Below are 19,489 nucleotides of genomic sequence, written 5' to 3' on the forward strand. Positions count from 1 at the left end.
ACATCTACTGGTGTCGATCGACCATATTTTGAATTTGAGTTGTTGATCGCCGAAGTGTCCACTAATGTATTCTAACCTTATATTAGGTTTTTATAATAAAACTATCACATTATGAAGCGACTATATGAAGGAAACTTCTCAGAATCGATCGACACCATCCGATGTGATCAATATATATATTTAATGATCATTTTAAAATTTCATGCAATTCGGACCTCGTTTAACCGTCGGAATTTCCGGTAAACCAAAAACAACACTTATATGCCCTAAGGGGGGGACCAATTACCAAGATGCGAATGTGGAAATTCGTTTACATATTTGAAATCACCTAATTTTTGTTACCTATCGTGCGCAGTCGAACTGAAGAAATCTATTTGGCAAAGCCCCGGTCAATGAGGTTTAAATATGTCAAAACGCCTCTTTTTTAGTTGACCGTTGGTACGAACGGTCAAACCATGTCCAAAACGGACGAAATTTTTACTGGTTCCCTAAATATATATACCGATCACATCTACTGATGTCGATCGACCATATTTTGAATTTGAGTTGTCGATCGCCGAAGTGTCCACTAATGTATTATAACCTTATATTAGGTTTATAATAAAACTATCACATTATGAAGCGACTATATGAATGAAACTTCTCGGAATCGATCGACACCATCCGATGTGATCAATATATATATTTAATGATCATTTTAAAATTTCATGCAATTCCGACCTCGTTTAACCGTCGGAATTTCCGATAAACCAAAAACAACACTAATATGCCCTAAGGGGGGACCAATTACCAAGATGCGAATGTGGAAATTTGTTTATATATTTGAAATTACCTAATTTTTGTTACCTATCGTGCGCGGTCGTACTGAATAAATCTATTTGGCAAAGCCCTGGTCAATGAGATTTTATTATGTGAAAACACCTCTTTTTTTGTTGACCGAAAATTCCGACGGTTAAACGAGGTCCGAATTGGATGAAATTTTTACACGGTCCCTAAATATATATATCGATCACATCTATTGGTGTCGATCGATAATATTTCGAAATTAGAATTTATTTGTGACTTTTGTTTTATAATGTTTTCTAACAATTCTTTTATTGTTTTAAACCCTTAAATTAGAGTATTATATTGTTTTTCTAATACAAGCCCGTAAGCCCGGCCCGTAAAAGCCCGCAAGGCTCGGCCCGAAAAAGCCCGCAAGGCCCGCCTTAAGTGGGCGGGCTTAGATCTTCGTATTTTTGAAAATATCCGGCCCGTCACTTATTTAAATTTATTGAGTGACGGGCCCGGGCCGGGCCGGCCCGTTGATGAGCCCTACACACAATGTTGCTTTCTTTTTCTCGTATGGGTCTCACCAATGGGCTCTACCGTGAAAACTAGCTCTGATATCAATACCTATATGTTTTTTTTTTTGCACAAATAGAAAAAGTCTGTTTCATTCCATCATAAACCCAAAAGCTACCATATTAAAGACCCGGTACAATTCATAACCTAAAGTATTTCACATTCCCAAAATAGAAACAAAGCAACAATCCCAAAACACCAGAACCATCAACCTTCTTCAACTTATTAGTTACTACCACTAGACTTATATACAACTCCCTGACACGCCTCAAGCAGCAGCCTTCTTGAGTTTCTTAGCAGCCGAGGTCTTGATCGATTTGGGCTATTTGGGCTTGATTTCTTGTTCTTCTTTGTTGGCTTATTCTTCTGCGAAGTAGCAGTTGCCTTAATAGCCTTGGTCCTAGACTTGGCCGTGGTCTTCTTCTTCTTCTTCTCCTCCTCCTCCTTGGGCTTGGAAGCTCGAGTTGTTCTTCTAACAGTGTTGTGGTCATTCTTCCTTGCCTGAGACAACTTGTAAGAGGCCTTGACCTTGATCAACTTCCCTCTCGCCTTCTTGAGTTGCAGAGCTAGAGTCTTCTTGAAATTTTCCGGAAGCAACGCCTTGTGCTTCTCCTCCATGTACTTCGCTGTGGCGTATGGGCTTAAGCCACTCTTCTTGTTTAGAGCCAACCGTGCCTCCTTGATCATATGAAAATAAGGAGGATGAGCAGCAGTTTTGGGTTTAGCTTTGGCTTTGGTCTATCTCGGCTTCTTCTCTTTCAAATCTTTGAGCTTTTTCTCCCTCACTGGCTTCTCTTTAGCTTTGGGTTCCTCCGTCGCCAACGGGGCCTTGATGGCTGGAGCTTGGACTTCTTCGGTGGCAGACATCGCTTGATGATTAGAACAAACAACGACGGTTTTCTGAGAGCAGAAAATTGATACAACACTCAATACCTGTGTGTTTAGCAACTTAGTTTCTTCCTCCCACCATGGTGTTCGATTTGGATAATAAATTTGGGTTTGAGAATTATGTTTTGTTATATATATTTTTTTTCAGGCTTTTAAGCAGTATAATTAATAAAAAACTTTATGTATTACAATTTTAGAATAAAATATCTGATAATTTAATAATAGATTAAAGCAATATATATAATAAATTTGACATATGGTTTGGATTGCGCATCATAGATATTTTGAATTTACGAATGAAATTTAAACACTAAATTTTTTGAATATTATAATAAATGTCTTTATTCATCGAAAGATTTTATGAAATTATGACACACTACCATTGATGCACTCTATATATCGATTTATAAATTTTCAAATAATTATATCCAAATAACACAGCTATCCTTCAGAATGTATGAGGCACAACAAGTTAATCATGTCGATTGAAGTCCAAACGGTACTGAAATTAGTGAGCTTTCTACCATAACTATAGGTCTATTACATTATAACGACGATATCCTACGGTCAATTTTTTAAAATTTTATTCTCTGTGTAATTTGTCTATAAACACTCACATTTACATAGTATCTAATACAAATGTTATACTACATTACTAGGCACGTTGTGATTCATATGACTAAATTTTATAAAATGAATCTCCTACCATTGGATGTGATCCCCACACTAAAATATGATTACGGTTCGAATTTCATCAATTTTCAACTTTGTTCGGCTCTCAATCAACACGATCAACTCCAATTAACATAATACCTCCCTAAAAGCCGTGTACGTGATTAAATTTATTTCAAATATTTTGAATGCATCAATAGAATGGATTATCTTGAGATTGTAGTAATGTTTGGACAATTTTTTGAACAAAAGAACTATTTTGTATGATTTTTAGAGTATTGAAGTTTATTGAAATTAATTAAAAGTCAAAGAATGAACATGTGGCACAATTTTGTCAGCTTGTTTGTCCACCTTATTTTGTGTTTGGTTTTTTTTATTTTATGAATTCTCAACTTTCAAAACTAATTAAAAATAACTTTGGTATCCAAAAAATTCCGCAAAAATTACTACACACTTGGGAAGTATGAGGTATAAATTATTAACTGTATGGATCGAGATTCAGACGTTACTAAAACATAGTGAAATTTCTACCATAACTATAGTACACTATAAAAACGATATCCTATGGTTAATTTTTTTTAAAAATTCTATTCGCTCAGTGGAGTTTATCTATAAATTCACACATGTACATATCATCTAATACAAAAAGTTATACAACATAACTAGGCACATTGTGATTCACATGATTAAATATCACAAAATGAAACTCCGACTGTTGGAAGTGATCTCCATATTGGAATATGGGTACGGTTCAAAGTTCATCAATTTTCTACTTTGTTAGGCTCTCGATCAACGCAGTCAACCCTAGTTAACACAATACCTCCCTAAAGGCAGCCGTGTGCGTAATTAAATTTATTTCAAATTTTTTGAATGCATCGATAGAACGGATTATCTCGAGATAGTAGTAATTTTCGGACAATTTTTTGATAAAAGAACTATTTTTTTAAATGATTTTTAGAATATTGCAGTTCTGTGAAATTAATTAAAAGTCAAAGAATGGACACGTGACACAATTATGGCCGCTTATTTCTCCACTTTAGTTTGTGTTTGGTCTTTTGTATGAATTCTCGACTTCAAAAACTGAATAATGGGGTGTTCGAAAAAATTCCGTGAAAATTACCACACGCTACTATTGATGCACTCTATCCAATGATGTAAAATTTTTGAAATACTTATATTCGGGGAAAACACCTATCCTTAAAAAGGTATGAAGTATCGATTTCAGTTAATAGTCTACAAGTTATAGTTGAGATCTTTACCCTTGTTGTATTTTTATTTGTGAGTACGTAGGTACCAGGTTTTCAGGGCTCTGGTTGGTTGGGCTTTGTCTTAATGAAGTTCTTCATCATCCAAAAAAAAGACTAGAACCAAAATATACTTAAAGCAACACCCGGATTTTGATGGAGGATAATTTCAATCTATGTGAGAGTAGGGGTAGACTTTTAGACACCGAAAACTGACCAAAACCGTACGGAACCGACACTGAGAAACTGAAACCGAACAAAACCGATCCATCGGTTCCGGTTTTAACATCAAACTGAATAGTTCGATTTTAGTTTGCGGTTTCGTCCGTGTAAAAAACCGATCAAACCGAACCGAACCGAATTGATATATATGTATTTAATTATTAATATTTAATATAATAATAGGTGTACGTCATGTTTTTATTGATTACGAGTTACATACGATATATATGATTTTACATGATTACGACTTCGAAATGTCTAACTTAATTCCTTATAGTCTTTAACTCATTAAATATTACATTTTAGTTAATACTCTATCGTAACTTTTTGATTTTATTTGTTGTTTTTAACATATTGCAATCTAGTTTACTTATTTACTAATTTGAGGTACTTAAATTGTTGTATATTACTTTACTTTGATTTTAACTTTTATTTTAAGTCAAATGTGAAATTTATTACAAATAATAAGTTATGTAACCGAGACTGAACCGAACCGAATTATAAGTTAACCGAAACTGTAGTTAATAGATGTTTTTTCCGGTTTCAGTTTTGAGAAATATAAAACCGAGACCTCGATTTCAATGGTTAGTGTTCTTAAACTGAACCGATAGATCGAATCCGCCCGTCTAGGAGAGAATGATAAAGGAAGAAGACAAAAGCACCATGTGTAGGTGAAACAAGACAACCAACAATCACAGTTTCACAGAGAGCGAAACGGTCAAAACCTCTGTTAGTTAAATGAGTGGGTCAATCCCTCGGCTATGGTGCTGCCAAGTCATCTCTGTGAACCTTCACCGAAGTGAAGGGAAGAATTTTCGCCTGCAAACAGTCAATAGAGTACAGAAACACCCCCAGTCTTATTTCTGGGTGTCTCTGCCAATCTCTGTGTTTCCAACGGTGTTGTGTTTGGTGGAAAACAGAGGACAAAGAAGGATTCTTTGGAAGACATGGCTGTGGGGAAGGAAGATATTCTGAAACCCCGTATGGACAAGAGGGAGTACAGGAGGATCGTCCTCCCTAACTCCCTTGAAGTCCTCCTCATCAGCGATCCTAATACTGACAAGGCAAAACACTCTTGTTTCCCTCTTTAATTTTTATCCATAACTTTTCAATCTCATATTTGGGTTTTTCATATGTTTTATCCATCAAAAGGCTGAACCTATTTCTGTATTTCCCAGTGTGCTGCTTCCATGGATGTCAGTGTTGGTTCTTTCAGTGACCCTGATGGCTTGGAGGGCCTTGCGCATTTCCTTGGTATAACTGTTGCTTTGGTTTTATTGATGTTCTTCTGTATTTGGGTGTTTATTGCATTGTCAGTTGCTATGTTCTGCTCTCTTTTGTGTAAAAGAATTCATTCCTGGCAAACGGTGTTGGTGTCTTTTATCACTTTTACTTCTGGTGTCTTTGGTAGACAGAGGTTTTAATTTATCATGTTCAGTCATATGTTAGTGAGATACAATGCATAAGCCGTTTTCCGAATTAAGCAAGTGTTTTCTTGCAGAGCATATGCTGTTTTATGCTAGTGAGAAGTACCCTTTGGAGGATAGTTACATGAAGTACATCACCGAGGTAATTTACTTGCCCCTGCAGAGCAATTGAGCCTTATATAAAATCTCAACGCGAAGCTCCAGCAGCATTTAGTTTGCTGTTTTAGTCTCACTAATTTTTTTTAATCATTCTTCTCCACTTTATGTTACTGCTGTCGGACAATGGAGAAAGCCATGGAAGTTATAAAATAGAAGAGCTAAGGAAATAAAAAGGCCTGCACTAAGAAATTCTTGCAATTATACAGCGCATGCTGCATGGTCAAATGGCAATATTATGAAAAATCTTCTAACTCAGAATAGTCATGTCCTTATTGACGTACTGTACAGTCTGTACTTATTAACTGGAACATAGATATAGATGAACTATAAATTGTCATAATCTTTTCAGATATATACTTTGTTCAACTGTTCACTTATCAACCTCCCCCGGGGCGATTCTCCAGTCTGAGTGTTACAACTGAGTAATATATTTGATCATCTATTTTGGCAGTGGTTTTATTTTTGGACTTACTGGGAGAATCCATCTATTATGTTTGATTGCGGTGCATATACTGTTATCCTGTCATTTTGCTAACTTGTCAGCCTAAACCACATATGTTGTTTCGACTTCGTGAATGGCTAATATTCTTAATGCACAGCATGGAGGAAGAACAAATGCTTTCACAGCTTCTGAACACACCAACTATCATTTTGACACTAATCCCGATGGTTTTGAGGAGGCTCTGGACAGGTAGATTCTGCTTTTCTTTTTATCAAAAACTGTTTTTTTTTCATTTTGGAATTAAAAAAATATAATTTTTGTGCTTTTGTCTGTTTGACTTTCCAGGTTTGCTCAGTTCTTCATTAAACCGTTGATGTCAGCTGATGCTACAACGAGGGAAATTAAAGCTGTTGATTCAGGTTAGTATTGCGAGGCAGAAGCTAGTATTTTTTGCCTTATTGGCTAGATAGGGATAATAACACTAGGAAGCAAAGAACTCAACAAGAAACAATCAAAAAACATAAAGATTTAAGCTGTAGACTTAGGCAGGATGATCTATTTGAGTTCTGTTCTAAATATCCCACAGAAGCTCCATTTTTCTGTTAGAAATGATCGAAACAAGAAGCTGATTACAAAGATTCCGAAGACACCTATATATACTTTTTGACAACCGTAAGGGTATTCCTTATGAAAGCAGAAAAAAATGATAATAAATACCCAACAACAGCAGGGATATGTAAAGACCAAAGCAGCAATGAATTGACAATAAACTCCTATTTTAATTTTGTAGCCTGTTGGATGCTGTGCATCAGTGAGCTATCTTTTTTTGATATTGAAACTTATAATTAGAGTAAGTGGCTGCAGTATGAGTTAATAAAAAAAACTTTTAATGACTGATCTGTGTTTGATGTTACAGAAAATCAGAAAAATCTGTTGTCTGATGGGTGGAGAATGAACCAGGTATTGAGTTTCAGCTTTGGAGCTCACATACTCCCTCTCTCTCTCCCTCTCTCTCCCTCTCACGCACTGAATGTGTATTTGAAATATATCCAAAAATTATCATGATTTTATGAATTTAGTCCAGTTTTCATGTTTAAATTGATACTGGCCATTTTTACCAATATTCCCGTTACTATAAGTTTGTTAGCTTCCTTTTCAAAAAAAAAAAGTTTGATAGTCTATTCACGGTAAACATTTGATTTTCTAAATTTTTTTAATTAAGTTTGCGGTGTCTTCCAAGTTCTAATTCTGTAAGTGTTCATCAATTAGATATCCATGGACTATCATGGACTTTACTGGCATGTGCAGGCGATGGTGTTCTAGTTCTGTTCTTTTCTGTCTTTTTAATCACAAGTTTGATGTTCTAATGCCAAATGAACCATGTAAGAATAGTAGGTTCAAATTAGCATCATGGGATTTATCTTGGTTCATCTTTATTATTGTAACTGTTTACCGCTAGTGTGTCTAGCTGGCTGTATAACTAGTCTTGATGAAAAAAGCATGTAGTTAAATTGACCTTGGAGCATGTAACTAATATATATCTGGAATGTGGACATGCCAGCACATTGATATTTAGATTGACTATGAGTGGCAACGCCATCTCCCTTCAAGATTTCAGTAATTAACTCAACACTTCCAAGAAAAATATAGGACATATTTACTTCATCGTGACTTTTGAAGTTCACAGTGCAAGAATGCTACCTAGATGTTTAATTAGCATGATTGCTATGGCATTAATACTTCCAGAAATGCTTTGAATACAAATTCTTTGAGACGATTAGAGAAACACCTTTGATCTCTCTCTCTCTCTCTCTCTCACACACACACACACACACACATACACACACACACATACACACACATACAAGTAGTAGGTAATTGAGCAGTTGTAGCTATTTTCTGAAACAGTTTGGCTAAATAAGTAAAGAACTACACTTGTTCTTACAGATTACAGTAAACAACCAGTATCTACTTTGAAGTGAAATAGACCATTTGGCTTCTCTCGTATGTATTCTAGCAGTCTTTCCATATCTTTAACACATGTGTAACACTTTTCATATGCATTTAATGTCTCTTTACAGCTTCAGAAGCATCTAAGTGCAGTGGATCATCCTTACCATAAATTTAGTACAGGTACTTTGATTATAACAATTTTGTTGTTGTTGAACTTGAATTTCTTCTTTAGTCATGATAAGCTGTGTTTAATTTAAATTGGACCCCTTTACAAGAACTCTTAGTAGCTGGCTGCTGCTGACTGAAAATTTTTCCTATGTTTTGTTGATTTATGAAGTTATATGTACTATTCCTATAAGAAATGTCAACATTTCTCATGTGCCTTATGAGTCAGGCAATTGGGATACCTTGGAGGTTCGACCGAAAGCAAAGGGATTAGACACCAGGCATGAGCTTATTAAATTCTATGAAGAATACTATTCAGCGAACCTCATGCATCTGGTTATATATGGAAAAGGTTTCTAGCTATGTTCAACTATAACAATTGGACTCAGTAACCATATAATCAAGCTGTAATGTTGACATCTTGCCATTGTGGACGTTTTCAGAAAAGCTAGATAAAATCCAAGGCCTTGTAGAGGACAAGTTTAAAGAAGTTCAAAATATCGACCGAAATTGCCTCCGTTTTGCTGGTGAGCCTTGCCCATCAGAACATCTGGAGGTACATGGTTCCCCTGAATATTTATGCTGAGTTGAAAGGTTGCTTTGTTACACTTTCCAAAACAATTAGCAGATTAGATAATTTGGACTAAAAACAGAACAGTAGGTTAATGCTTAATACAAGGCTTATACTGAATGCATAATTTTTGCACTTCTGTGTTTTTATCAGATTCTTGTGAGAACGGTCCCGATTAAAGAGGGTCATAAATTGAGACTTGCATGGCCTATAACTCCAGAAATTCACCACTACAAGGAAGTGCCATGTAGGTATCTTGGTCATCTTATTGGCCATGAAGGAGAAGGATCTTTATATTACATCTTGAAAACATTGGGTGAGTTTTGCATATCTGTTACAGGGTTATGCATTTCAGAAACCTTTTAAACTCATTTATGTGTAACTAGTTTTCATTGACACACCTTTATAGACTTCTGATAAGTGTCTGTGTTTGTGTGTTTTCAAATTTCTCTTACATTATTACAAGAGTCATTATGAGTGAAATGTAACTTAAAAGTGAACAAAGGTCATAAAACTTTAAAGTCTTTCAATATCAGCTTGTTTTCATATAAGCAGAGATATTATCGGAGTTATGTGTGTGAGATTATCATCTTTTAGACAGTTTACACCACACTTTTTACACTATAATTTACTATCCACATTGCATGTTTTTTTTTGTTAGTGTCTTCAATTGTCTTTTTGTGAAGACAAAATATGGGAATGAATTTCATTCTTAAAGGGAAAAGGAGTGGATTGCAAATCTGGGTGTGGGATCTTCATGCTCCTTGTGCAGTTCTGTTTGTCTACCTCAGATCTCCTTCTTGTACTCTTGTAGTGGAATACAGAAAAAATGATCAGATTTTACAGTTCTGGAAGAAACTTTAAAGCTAGCCCCAGTACTTGAATGAAGTAGATTTGGTTTTACCGTACAAGCAGAGGTGTATATTCAGAGGGTGAATTTTTTTTACAAGCGGTGTTATGTCTAGATACTGTCTCTCTCTTTTCTCTCTTCGGACGTAATATTTCTTATTATTGTTCGTTTCTCAACTTTTGTGAGTTGAAAACCATTTTGAAATTCTGAGTGGAAATAGTCAAGTTCTGTGATAGTGTGCATGACTGTAAACATACTTCAGCGAAAGTTCTCATTTTAATATAACAACATGCTTGGCTAAATTCTTAGTAAATTAGGATAAAAGGAAAGCTACTTGGTGAAAGTTAACTTCAATTATTATCATTATTGCAGGATGGGCAACAGGTTTGTCTGCTGGTGAATCAGATTCTACTCTGGACTTTGCTTTCTTTAAAGTAAATATTGATCTCACCAATGCGGGTCATGGTCAGTTGATCTCTTACTTCTTGCTAATTCATTGATTATTATGACTAGTAGTACCAGAGCAAATCACGATTGCATAGGTTTGACTTGGAACTCTAAAATCAAAAGTGGCCATTATGGTGCCTCCATTCTTGAGTCTGTTACTTCCTTATTTTTGTCGTCAAAAGGAAATTAATTTTTCTGCCAAAGTTGTTAAATCAATTTTAAAAGACTTGAATGGTCGCTCTCTTGTTTTTGAATTGTCTGATATCGAAGTGGATTGGAAAATTAGGTCCTCTCTTGTTCCTGTGGCGTTGAGTGAGGTATTTGAAGAACACGTTTTCTTGAGTAAGGGGTGGCATATTTGGATTGAAGCATGTGCTTAGTATAATTGAGTAATATATTCCTTTAGTGGCTCAATTGTCCATTAATTTCACACCTCGTGTTTTTATCATGTTCTAAAAACTAGGTTTTATAATTTTAAACTATATTGAAGGTGATATATTGGTTGCACACAATGAAATTGTTTGGAATTGAAAGAAAACTCAATCCTTGCAACTGGCACATCCATGGCTGAACCCATGGTTTTAGTTTTTGTAACCTTTCAGGTAAATCCCTAAAAAAAATCGTTCAGGTAAATTCGATTTACTGCTTGTAGTATTTATTAAGGCTTTGAAGTTGGTTTACAGTCCAAACCAATGCAACTCGACATTTTTGGCTGAACTGACTTTGGGTCACTATTATTATCATCAATTGTTTTGTTCTATTGCTTGGATTTCAAAAATATTCCTATCCTTAAATATTCAAAGGACCACAAGCTATACATTTAGTAGTTAAAATTGGGTTTGAGATAATTTATAATCAATTGGTGGAGTGATGGCTAATGCTTAGATGGCTTTTATGCCAGATCACTTGTTTGATGTCTGCAGTTAACAAAATGTATGATTCTGTTTTCCCAAAAAAAGAACTGGGTTTAACGTGGTTAATCTGAGCCAGAGGTTATGTTCTGTATATAAAAAAAACTTTGCAAAATCCAATTCAGGAAGAAAAACTGTAAGAGATGTATAATTTGGCAAACATACCCCTTTAAGTGATGGCATCCCTACAGTGCTGAATGGAACTACCTTGATGATGCCTGTTGAATTTTTGGATACCAATTTGATCAATCTTGAAGTCGCCAATCTGTCCGATCAGAATTTGTTGAGGAACTAAGTGCTAACAATCTTTTTTCGTTTTTCTGTACTCTTAAGTTTTATAGTCTACGGAGCTTCTATTTACAAGTTCTATAGGGCTTGGGTTACTCGTCTGAGCTTTTCAATTTTGTGATTGGCATTATTCAAAGCCTGGAGTATAATTTCTAGATTATAATTACCCTTGTGGCTACAATGCAGAGCACATGCAAGATATAGTAGGCTTGCTTTTCAAATACATATCCCTTTTACAGCAGTCAGGTGTCTGCAAATGGATTTTTGATGAGGTAGACACCCGTCTCAACTTTTATTAAAATTGAGTGTAGCATCTATTTATGTTAGAACCACCGATGCATGGGTATAATTATATGGCATCGTATTCAATATTTATTCCTGGTTGTTCAATCCTCGATCAATGCGTCGTCCGTAAAGAAGAATGAACTGTAAAGATGATAATGAGAGTTCTAGTTATGTATGCCATTTTACTTAATGACTATGTGTCCTTCTCCAAAGCAAACCACACGAATCTCTTAGGATTAATCTCTACATCAGTTGCCACAAATATGGCTCAAAGATGTAAAGACAGCCTCCATCGCCATTTCCCTAATTGTAATAATGACTTATAGTGATATTATAAAAGAATTTTAAGATGATTCATTGAATGACTAAATTGCTTCATTTGGATGGTGAGAGCAGTTAAATATCCAAATATCCCAAACTATGAGAGGTAGTTATGTTGTCTTCTATTGATTGTTTGGCTATTATGGCTTTATATGCTTTCTAAGTACGAAGTCATGTCTCATTTTATGTTTGTGAATGACTGTTCATCTCACTTGAACAAATGCAAGTTAACGAGGATGAATGAATGTTATCTTATTTTTTTTGACAACACTGAAAGCATGAGTATCACTAAGTTATTATCATTTGGTTTGATGTGTCAACTTTCTCTCTATATTGTTGCATCACCATGTTCTCATTACTGCAGTTTGATTTGCTCTCTAAATTATAGTTTTTTGTTAATCATATTCAAGTATGGAGATCATGTCTTTGATTTTTTAATGAGCCTTGACATGAATTTATGTTTTCTGAAGCTATCCGCTGTTTGCGAGACACAGTTTCATTATCAGGACAAAATTCAGCCTATTAACTACGTGGTCGATATTTCATGTAATATGCAGGTAGGCTGTCTAACGTTCACTTTCCTGGTTCACAATTAGACTCCCGTACATATATTTTTGTTCTTGACAATCTAGAGACTATTATTACTTGTATGTCTCAAGGTTTTTACAGTTCCTTTAAGGAGGCTATCTGTATGGGTGATGGTATGTAGTTACCCCTACATTTGAGGCCATGATTGAATCTCCGTACCCAATATTCTTGAAAAGAACGCATCCCATATGAAGCAATAACATAGGCGGCACTGCCAATTATGAATAGGAGATCAAACTTACCAAACTCTTCAAGCCAACGTAATTTATGTCCAATACAGAACCATCGACTGTTCAAATAGCCAGCCACTGAACACTTTAGAGAGTGTTCAATAGCCAATCACCCAACATGTATAACTTCTAGCTTAGAAGGGTATGGTGGGAAAAGTTGGGCTCTAGTAGGTGCATTTGGGTTTTTCTTATAATTTGCGATTGTAGAACTGAACATCCTTTTTTTTTTTGAATAAAAACTTTACATCCTTATTGCTCATATAAAATGACAAATTGTATCATTTCACAGAAATATTCCCCTAAAGACTGGCTGGTACGATCATCATTGCCTTCTAACTTCAGTCCAGATATTATACAAATGGTGCTGAACAAGCTGTCCCCAAACAGTGTCCGGTAAGTCTGACGTTGGATTCTTTAGGGGTTTAAGGTGAATGTTTGAATTGTCCTGGATGCTGCATATACAGTGTGCTAAAGTTTGCATCTTCTGGATATATTATTGCTGAGTAAAGTTAATTAAAGAAAATGGTTTGTTAAAGTGCTTAATCTCTGGATATCTAGGATTTGATAATCAGGTATCAACCCTTACTAAAGACTTGTCTTGTTTTAGTACAAATTAGTTTTCTTTCATGTATATGCAATTGATCATCCTCTTATTGTGTTAGAGATTGTTATTGGTATTTGATTATCTTATCGATACTGTTATGAGATTAAACTGTGATAAGAAGTTTGCTTATATCCCCAATTTCTATAGAATCTTCTGGGAGTCGAAGAAATTTGAAGGTGATACAAACATGGTCGAGCCATGGTATGGAACTGCGTACTGCGTGGAGAGAATTACGAGCTCTATGATTCAGGTTTGTTAGGGAATCCTACTTAAGTGACTGTAGTAGCACAAGGGCATGAATCCTTTTGTTTTTTGGAGGTCATGCCAGTCATGTTGAAGGAGGAAAGGATAGTAATTTGCTAATCTTGAAGTTGTGTATTTGATTGCAGGAATGGATATCATCCTCCCCAAATGAGAATTTACACCTACCAGCACGTAATGTGTTCATCCCCACCGACTTGTCTCTTAAGAATGAGAATGAGAAGGTGAGGTGAATAGTGACAAAATATGACTCGAACTAATGGGTTCAGATTGTTTGCTTGTTTTTTTTTCTCTCCAAGTTGTTTCTCTTACGCAAATAAAAAATAATTACATTAATCTTTGTTATTTTATTGTCTTTTAACCAGGTCAAATGTCCAGTTCTGTTAAGAAAGTCACCATGTACAGCACTATGGTACAAGTCTGATACAATGTTTTTTACTCCTAAAGCATACGTCAAGATTCATTTCAATTGTCCACATGCAAGCACCTCCCCTGAAGCAGAAGTCCTGACTAGTATTTTTACTCACATGTTAATGGATTACTTGAATGACTATGGTAAGAGGTGTAATTGCTATCATGTATAATAATTTTAATCAGAATCTCCATTTAATTTCCATTGGTTTTGTGTTTGGCTTACACGGAATATGTCATATACTATGAAGTGCTAATTTATTCCTTCTTTGTCAGCTTATTATGCTGAGGTTGCTAAACTGTACTATGGAATAAACCCCACTGAAGGTGGTTTTCAGGTATACAGCTCTTAAATTATTGTTTTGGTGTTTCTGTTGTCTATGGTTTGTTCGTATAGTGTGTTTGTTGTTGTCATATCAATTTCATTTATCATGTTTCCTTGTGTCCTTGTATTTGTAGGTGACTCTTGTTGGCTATAACCACAAATTGAGTATTTTACTGGAAACAGTAATGAAGAAAATTGCAAGCTTTAAAGTGAAAGCCGACAGGTTCTCTGTGATAAAGGTAAACACTCGATGCTTCTTATCTGAAATACTATAATTAAATCTTTTACATATTGTTTTAGCATATGGCTGAAAACTTTAAATGCTGTTACAATGTAAATAGTGATTTGTTCTGTTGTGTTATCTCTTCATGTTATCTTATGTTCTAAAGCACTAGTAAAATTTTTATTGTATGTAGAAACATACGTCCTATGTAATATATCTTCTTTTTATTTATTTATATCTTTTTGCTAAAAAAAAATGTGTTTGGAACTTCAGCTTTGGATGGGTGTTTTAGAGTTTCCAAGATTCATGTGCTCCTTACACTTGGAGTGGAAGTTTCTGTGATCAGGAGAGTAGCTAAGTTGGCAATAGAGATGATCTTGTTTCTTTTTCTATTATCAAATATTCAGTTAACTATATATATAATGAAAAAGTTGACTTGAAGGATGATGCCAAATAAACTCTCTATCACCTTTAGGGACAGGATTATCTTATATTTGAACACCTTTAAGTAACAATTTTATATTATTTTCCCTGTAAACAAGAACTTTGTGATCTAATAAATTAAATGTGTATTGCTTAGTACCATGTCTTCTTGTTTTTTTGCTGTAGAACTTGGTATTGTTAGCTTCTGATGTTTATTGCCTGTTCTTGTGCTTGATTTTTTTAAAGAATTCTGTTAGAGTGGCTGATTTGCTAGACATATAACTTGGTAAACAGATATCGTAGCTGGTGCATATATTTGATTCTATCTAACATGTGTTATTTGTCCCATTGCTCCTCCTAGGAAATGATCACAAAGGAGTACCAGAACTTCAAATTTCAACAGCCTTATCAGCAGGCTATGAATTATTGCTCATTAATTCTACAGGACCAGACATGGCCATGGCTGGAACAACTGGAAGTTCTTCCTCATCTTGAAGTTGAAGATCTTGCTAAGTTTGTTCCAATGATGCTCTCAAGGGCCTTCGTAGAGTGTTATACAGCAGGTTCCCATAGTTTCCATTCTTCTTCTGAGCTATTCGGTTTTTAGGTCTTTATGTTCGTTTAGTTTTCATTGTTTCCTTTGTTAATTATAAAGAGATTTTGTTTTTCAGGAAACCTTCAAAGTCATGAAGCTGAGTCAATGATCCTGCACGTAGAAGATGTTTTTTTTAAGGGAGCAAACCCTATTTGCCAACCTTTATTCCCATCCCAACACTTCACAAATAGAGTCGTGAAGCTTGAAAAGGGAAAAAGTTTTATCTATCCTGTGGAAGGTCTTAATCCAAGTGATGAGAATTCTTCCCTCGTCCATTATATCCAGGTCTGTGTGGTATACTTGCTACACAAATGAATAATAATCTGTTGGAATGCTACCATTTTTCAATCACATTCAGAGCTGCCAACAATCCCTTTTTAATTAAACAATTCCCCTGATTACTATAATCCACCTCTTCTGGATGTTTGGTTTGATCATGCAAATAGACTTTCAATCATTTATTCTGAGAACAGAGGTTATCCTCACTCCATAGTTTACACGATACATCTGTTTTATGAGTAAACTGTACACCGTTGGTGATTCTCAAAGGCGGTAGCAAGTGTTTTTTAGAAACTGTAGCAGTTCCCTAACCTGTCTTGCCATGGATTATTCATTGTTCCTATCCAAAGATAAAATACAAAGTCACCATTCAATTATTTTGATAGGTTATGAGCTTTTTACATGTGTAGGTTCATCAAGATGATTTCATGCTGAATGTGAAACTTCAGTTGTTTGTTCTTATTGCTAAGCAACCAGCTTTCCACCAGCTTAGATCTGTTGAGCAACTTGGTTACATAACTGCCCTTTTAAATAGGTATGACAGAAATTCAAATTCGTGATTTCCAAGTTCATGCCATCTGCCTTTTCATCTCTCTTTTTTATGTAGCTTTGTTTTTCTGATGTAGGAATGATAGCGGCATACTTGGACTGCAGTTTATTATACAATCCACAGTGAAGGTATATGGCATGCTCATTCCCTCTTAGATTTTTTTTAAGAGAAATAAAATTACATTTACCTTCTTAGATATGAATTGTTTCCTTAATTTCATTATACCAAGTACGTTATGGTACTCTTAACAGGGTCCGGGACATATTGATTTGAGAGTGGAGGAGTTTCTCAAGACGTTTGAGAGTAAGATTTATGAGATGACAACTGATGAATTCAAGGTGCAGTTAACTAGGATCCGTTATTTATTTCTTCATCAGATATGACTAGATTATGTAAATCTTCAAATGATTATGGACTTACTGTTCTGAAGTCCATTAAGCTTTCTAACATATTTTAAGAAAGAGGGAGTAATGGTAAATCCTTGTTCCATGCCATCATATGAGGCAATCGAACTAATGACAATCAAGTTGGTTAGCAAACTGAATAAAAGTTGGCTTTTTGAGGCTTAAAAGGCTAGGTCTCTTTGAACTTTCCTAATGCTCTTCTGCACAGGAAGAAGGCATAATGTATCTAAGGGCCTAAACTAGACATCCTTTGTGTTTTGTTCTTTGAATGATATAACTTGTGTTTGCGACTTTAAAAGTCTTTTTTTCAGAGTAATTGACTGGTGAATTGTTTGTTATGTAGAGCAATGTAAATACGTTGATTGATATGAAGCTTGAGAAGCACAAGAACTTGAGGGAAGAAGCTAGATTTTATTGGAGAGAGATTTCTGATGGGACCCTCAAGTTTGATCGTAAAGAAGCAGAGGTATGGACATCAATCTATTTATTCTGCATCTCATTTGAAAAAAAAAATCTAGCTAGTATAATGCAAGGTAATCAATTCATCTAATACTATTTCCTCATTTGGGCATTAATCCATGTGAAGTTTCACATTCTATGTCATCGCCAAGTGAGAGACAAAGACCATCATAAACACTAGTGCTTATGATACTTCTCTGATTGGATGGGTGTGTATATTAGTTGTAGTGTTATGGTGTTAAATTTGCATATGCATCAGTTCAAACATTGTTGTCAAATGTTCTGGTGAAACTATCAATGATGGCACGGTCCGTAACTCCGTAAGTCCTCCTACCTTCTGTGTCTTTGTGATCAAAAATCTTTCACCATGCTGCCATGTATACTAGGAAATTCTAAAACTCGCACAGACATCGCACCTTTTGAAGCTGACACAATTTCTTAGTTTTTATTTTTATTTTTTGGAAAACGTTTTGCAGTCAAATTTCTATTTTTCTGGAAACATTAGTTGCGGTGAAAGCAACAAAACCTTACTCCTAGAAACAAAACCTTTGGTTATAGTTTTGATCCCAATGGAAACAGTAGAATTCTGGATATAGAATTGTGACTATTGGTAATTTGCAAATGAAAACAAGATCACTGATTTTATGGTGGCATTGAACAGATTGCAGCTCTGAGGCAGCTTACACAACAAGAGTTGATTAATTTTTTCAATGAGCATATTAAAGTTGGGGCACCTCAAAAGAGGTCATTGAGTGTACGAGTATATGGGAATCCCCATTCTTCCGAGTATACATCTGACAAAAGCTCCCAAGTGCAACCTTGCACTGTCAATATCGATGATATATTTACTTTCAGAAGGTCACAACCTCTTTATGGTTCCTTCAAGGGAAACTTGGGTAATCTGAAGTTGTAGACGATTTGGAATATAGTTTCTGCATTACGATTGGTATATCTTCAAGTTGGACCATATTTTCTGAGAAAACCGAAGATTGTAGACAGCTGCAGCAGCAAGACGGCTTAGTCAATGATGATGACGGAAGAGTTCAGATGATTGTTACTGACAAACATTGCCCCCGAACCATTAATTATTGGAATTTTTATCATAGAAAATATGATGTTGCCTCATTCAACAATGCTTTATACTTTGGATTCTCAAAAAAAAAAAAAACATCTTTGTATTCTATGTTGAGCCACCAATAAATTTGTTCTGCAATATCCTCAAATAAGAGAGAATCAATAAATAATTGTCATTTTTTTAAGCCAGTTATTGTTGCAACTCGCACCTGATTCACACTGGCAGCTATTCTTTTCTACATTTTCCATGGTTCATGGGTGGTACAGACTTTGAGGATCAGTGATCAAAGCTGGAGCATCATGAAAGGTGCATATTCATTGAGCTTCTTAGAATCTTTTCAATTCATCGAGTTCAACTTAAGTAATAATATTCTGAAAGAACAAGCCCGACTAGAATACCAGGACCTGAACATCCCCCATCTTTTGTATATATGTATTCATGATGTTTCTGACAAAAAGTTGTTTCATTATGCATAGAAAGACAAGTCTTCATGAAAAAATGAAACGAGTGTTGTTTGTGCATGTTCTAAAGCATCATGAAGAACTGTAATCCGAAGTTCCGAACCACATCATAGAGCAAGGATTAACATCATACAAATATATGCCCCAAAGTTGTAGTAAACTTCTACTTTTTCGAAGATCATAATTCAAAATCAAATCTTTTGGGTTTATGCCTCGCTATGAACAAAGAACTTGGGTAAACCTCTCGGGCCTACTTTCCCCCTGAGCTCATTTGGTATACCGATCAACAAACTGCACAATCCTGGGGATATTGTTGATCGACGATACATTTTTGTGCTATTTAGGCGTTAGTCTGGGACGTGAGCTGGTAGACTCTTCTTTGGGAAGTGAACTGAAGTTACTTTGGTTTTGT

General features: G+C 35.3%; 1 protein-coding gene and 1 pseudogene across 1 annotated transcript; one reads left to right on the forward strand and one right to left on the reverse strand.

Moving 5' to 3' along the window:
• Window positions 1-1,504: 1,504 nt before the first annotated feature.
• Window positions 1,505-2,297, reverse strand: LOC126800044 (histone H1-like; annotated as a pseudogene).
• A 2,901-nt stretch (window positions 2,298-5,198) lies between these two features.
• LOC126797520 (insulin-degrading enzyme-like 1, peroxisomal) lies at window positions 5,199-18,813 on the forward strand. Its single transcript, XM_050524151.1, has 26 exons — window positions 5,199-5,434; window positions 5,549-5,624; window positions 5,872-5,939; window positions 6,556-6,647; window positions 6,744-6,817; window positions 7,315-7,358; window positions 8,480-8,531; window positions 8,746-8,868; window positions 8,960-9,072; window positions 9,241-9,403; window positions 10,310-10,402; window positions 11,770-11,855; window positions 12,660-12,746; window positions 13,297-13,400; window positions 13,759-13,861; window positions 14,001-14,096; window positions 14,238-14,427; window positions 14,560-14,621; window positions 14,743-14,847; window positions 15,616-15,817; window positions 15,926-16,134; window positions 16,539-16,663; window positions 16,755-16,806; window positions 16,930-17,016; window positions 17,426-17,548; window positions 18,203-18,813. Exons 1-26 carry the CDS (start codon window positions 5,318-5,320, stop codon window positions 18,452-18,454), a joined length of 2,898 nt encoding a protein of 965 aa, XP_050380108.1. The 5' UTR covers window positions 5,199-5,317; the 3' UTR covers window positions 18,455-18,813.
• Window positions 18,814-19,489: the final 676 nt, after the last annotated feature.

The sequence above is a fragment of the Argentina anserina genome, chromosome 6, assembly GCF_933775445.1.
Source record: "Argentina anserina chromosome 6, drPotAnse1.1, whole genome shotgun sequence".
Taxonomy (NCBI): Eukaryota; Viridiplantae; Streptophyta; class Magnoliopsida; order Rosales; family Rosaceae; genus Argentina; species Argentina anserina.

Bases quoted from the DNA above. Each gene is read 5' to 3' on its own strand.
- LOC126797520 (XM_050524151.1), top strand. From the start codon at position 5,318: ATGGCTGTGGGGAAGGAAGATATTCTGAAACCCCGTATGGACAAGAGG. The intron at 8,532-8,745 runs GTACTTTGATTA...CTTATGAGTCAG, and splicing joins TTACCATAAATTTAGTACAG to GCAATTGGGATACCTTGGAG. The intron at 9,404-10,309 runs GTGAGTTTTGCA...TCATTATTGCAG, and splicing joins TTACATCTTGAAAACATTGG to GATGGGCAACAGGTTTGTCT.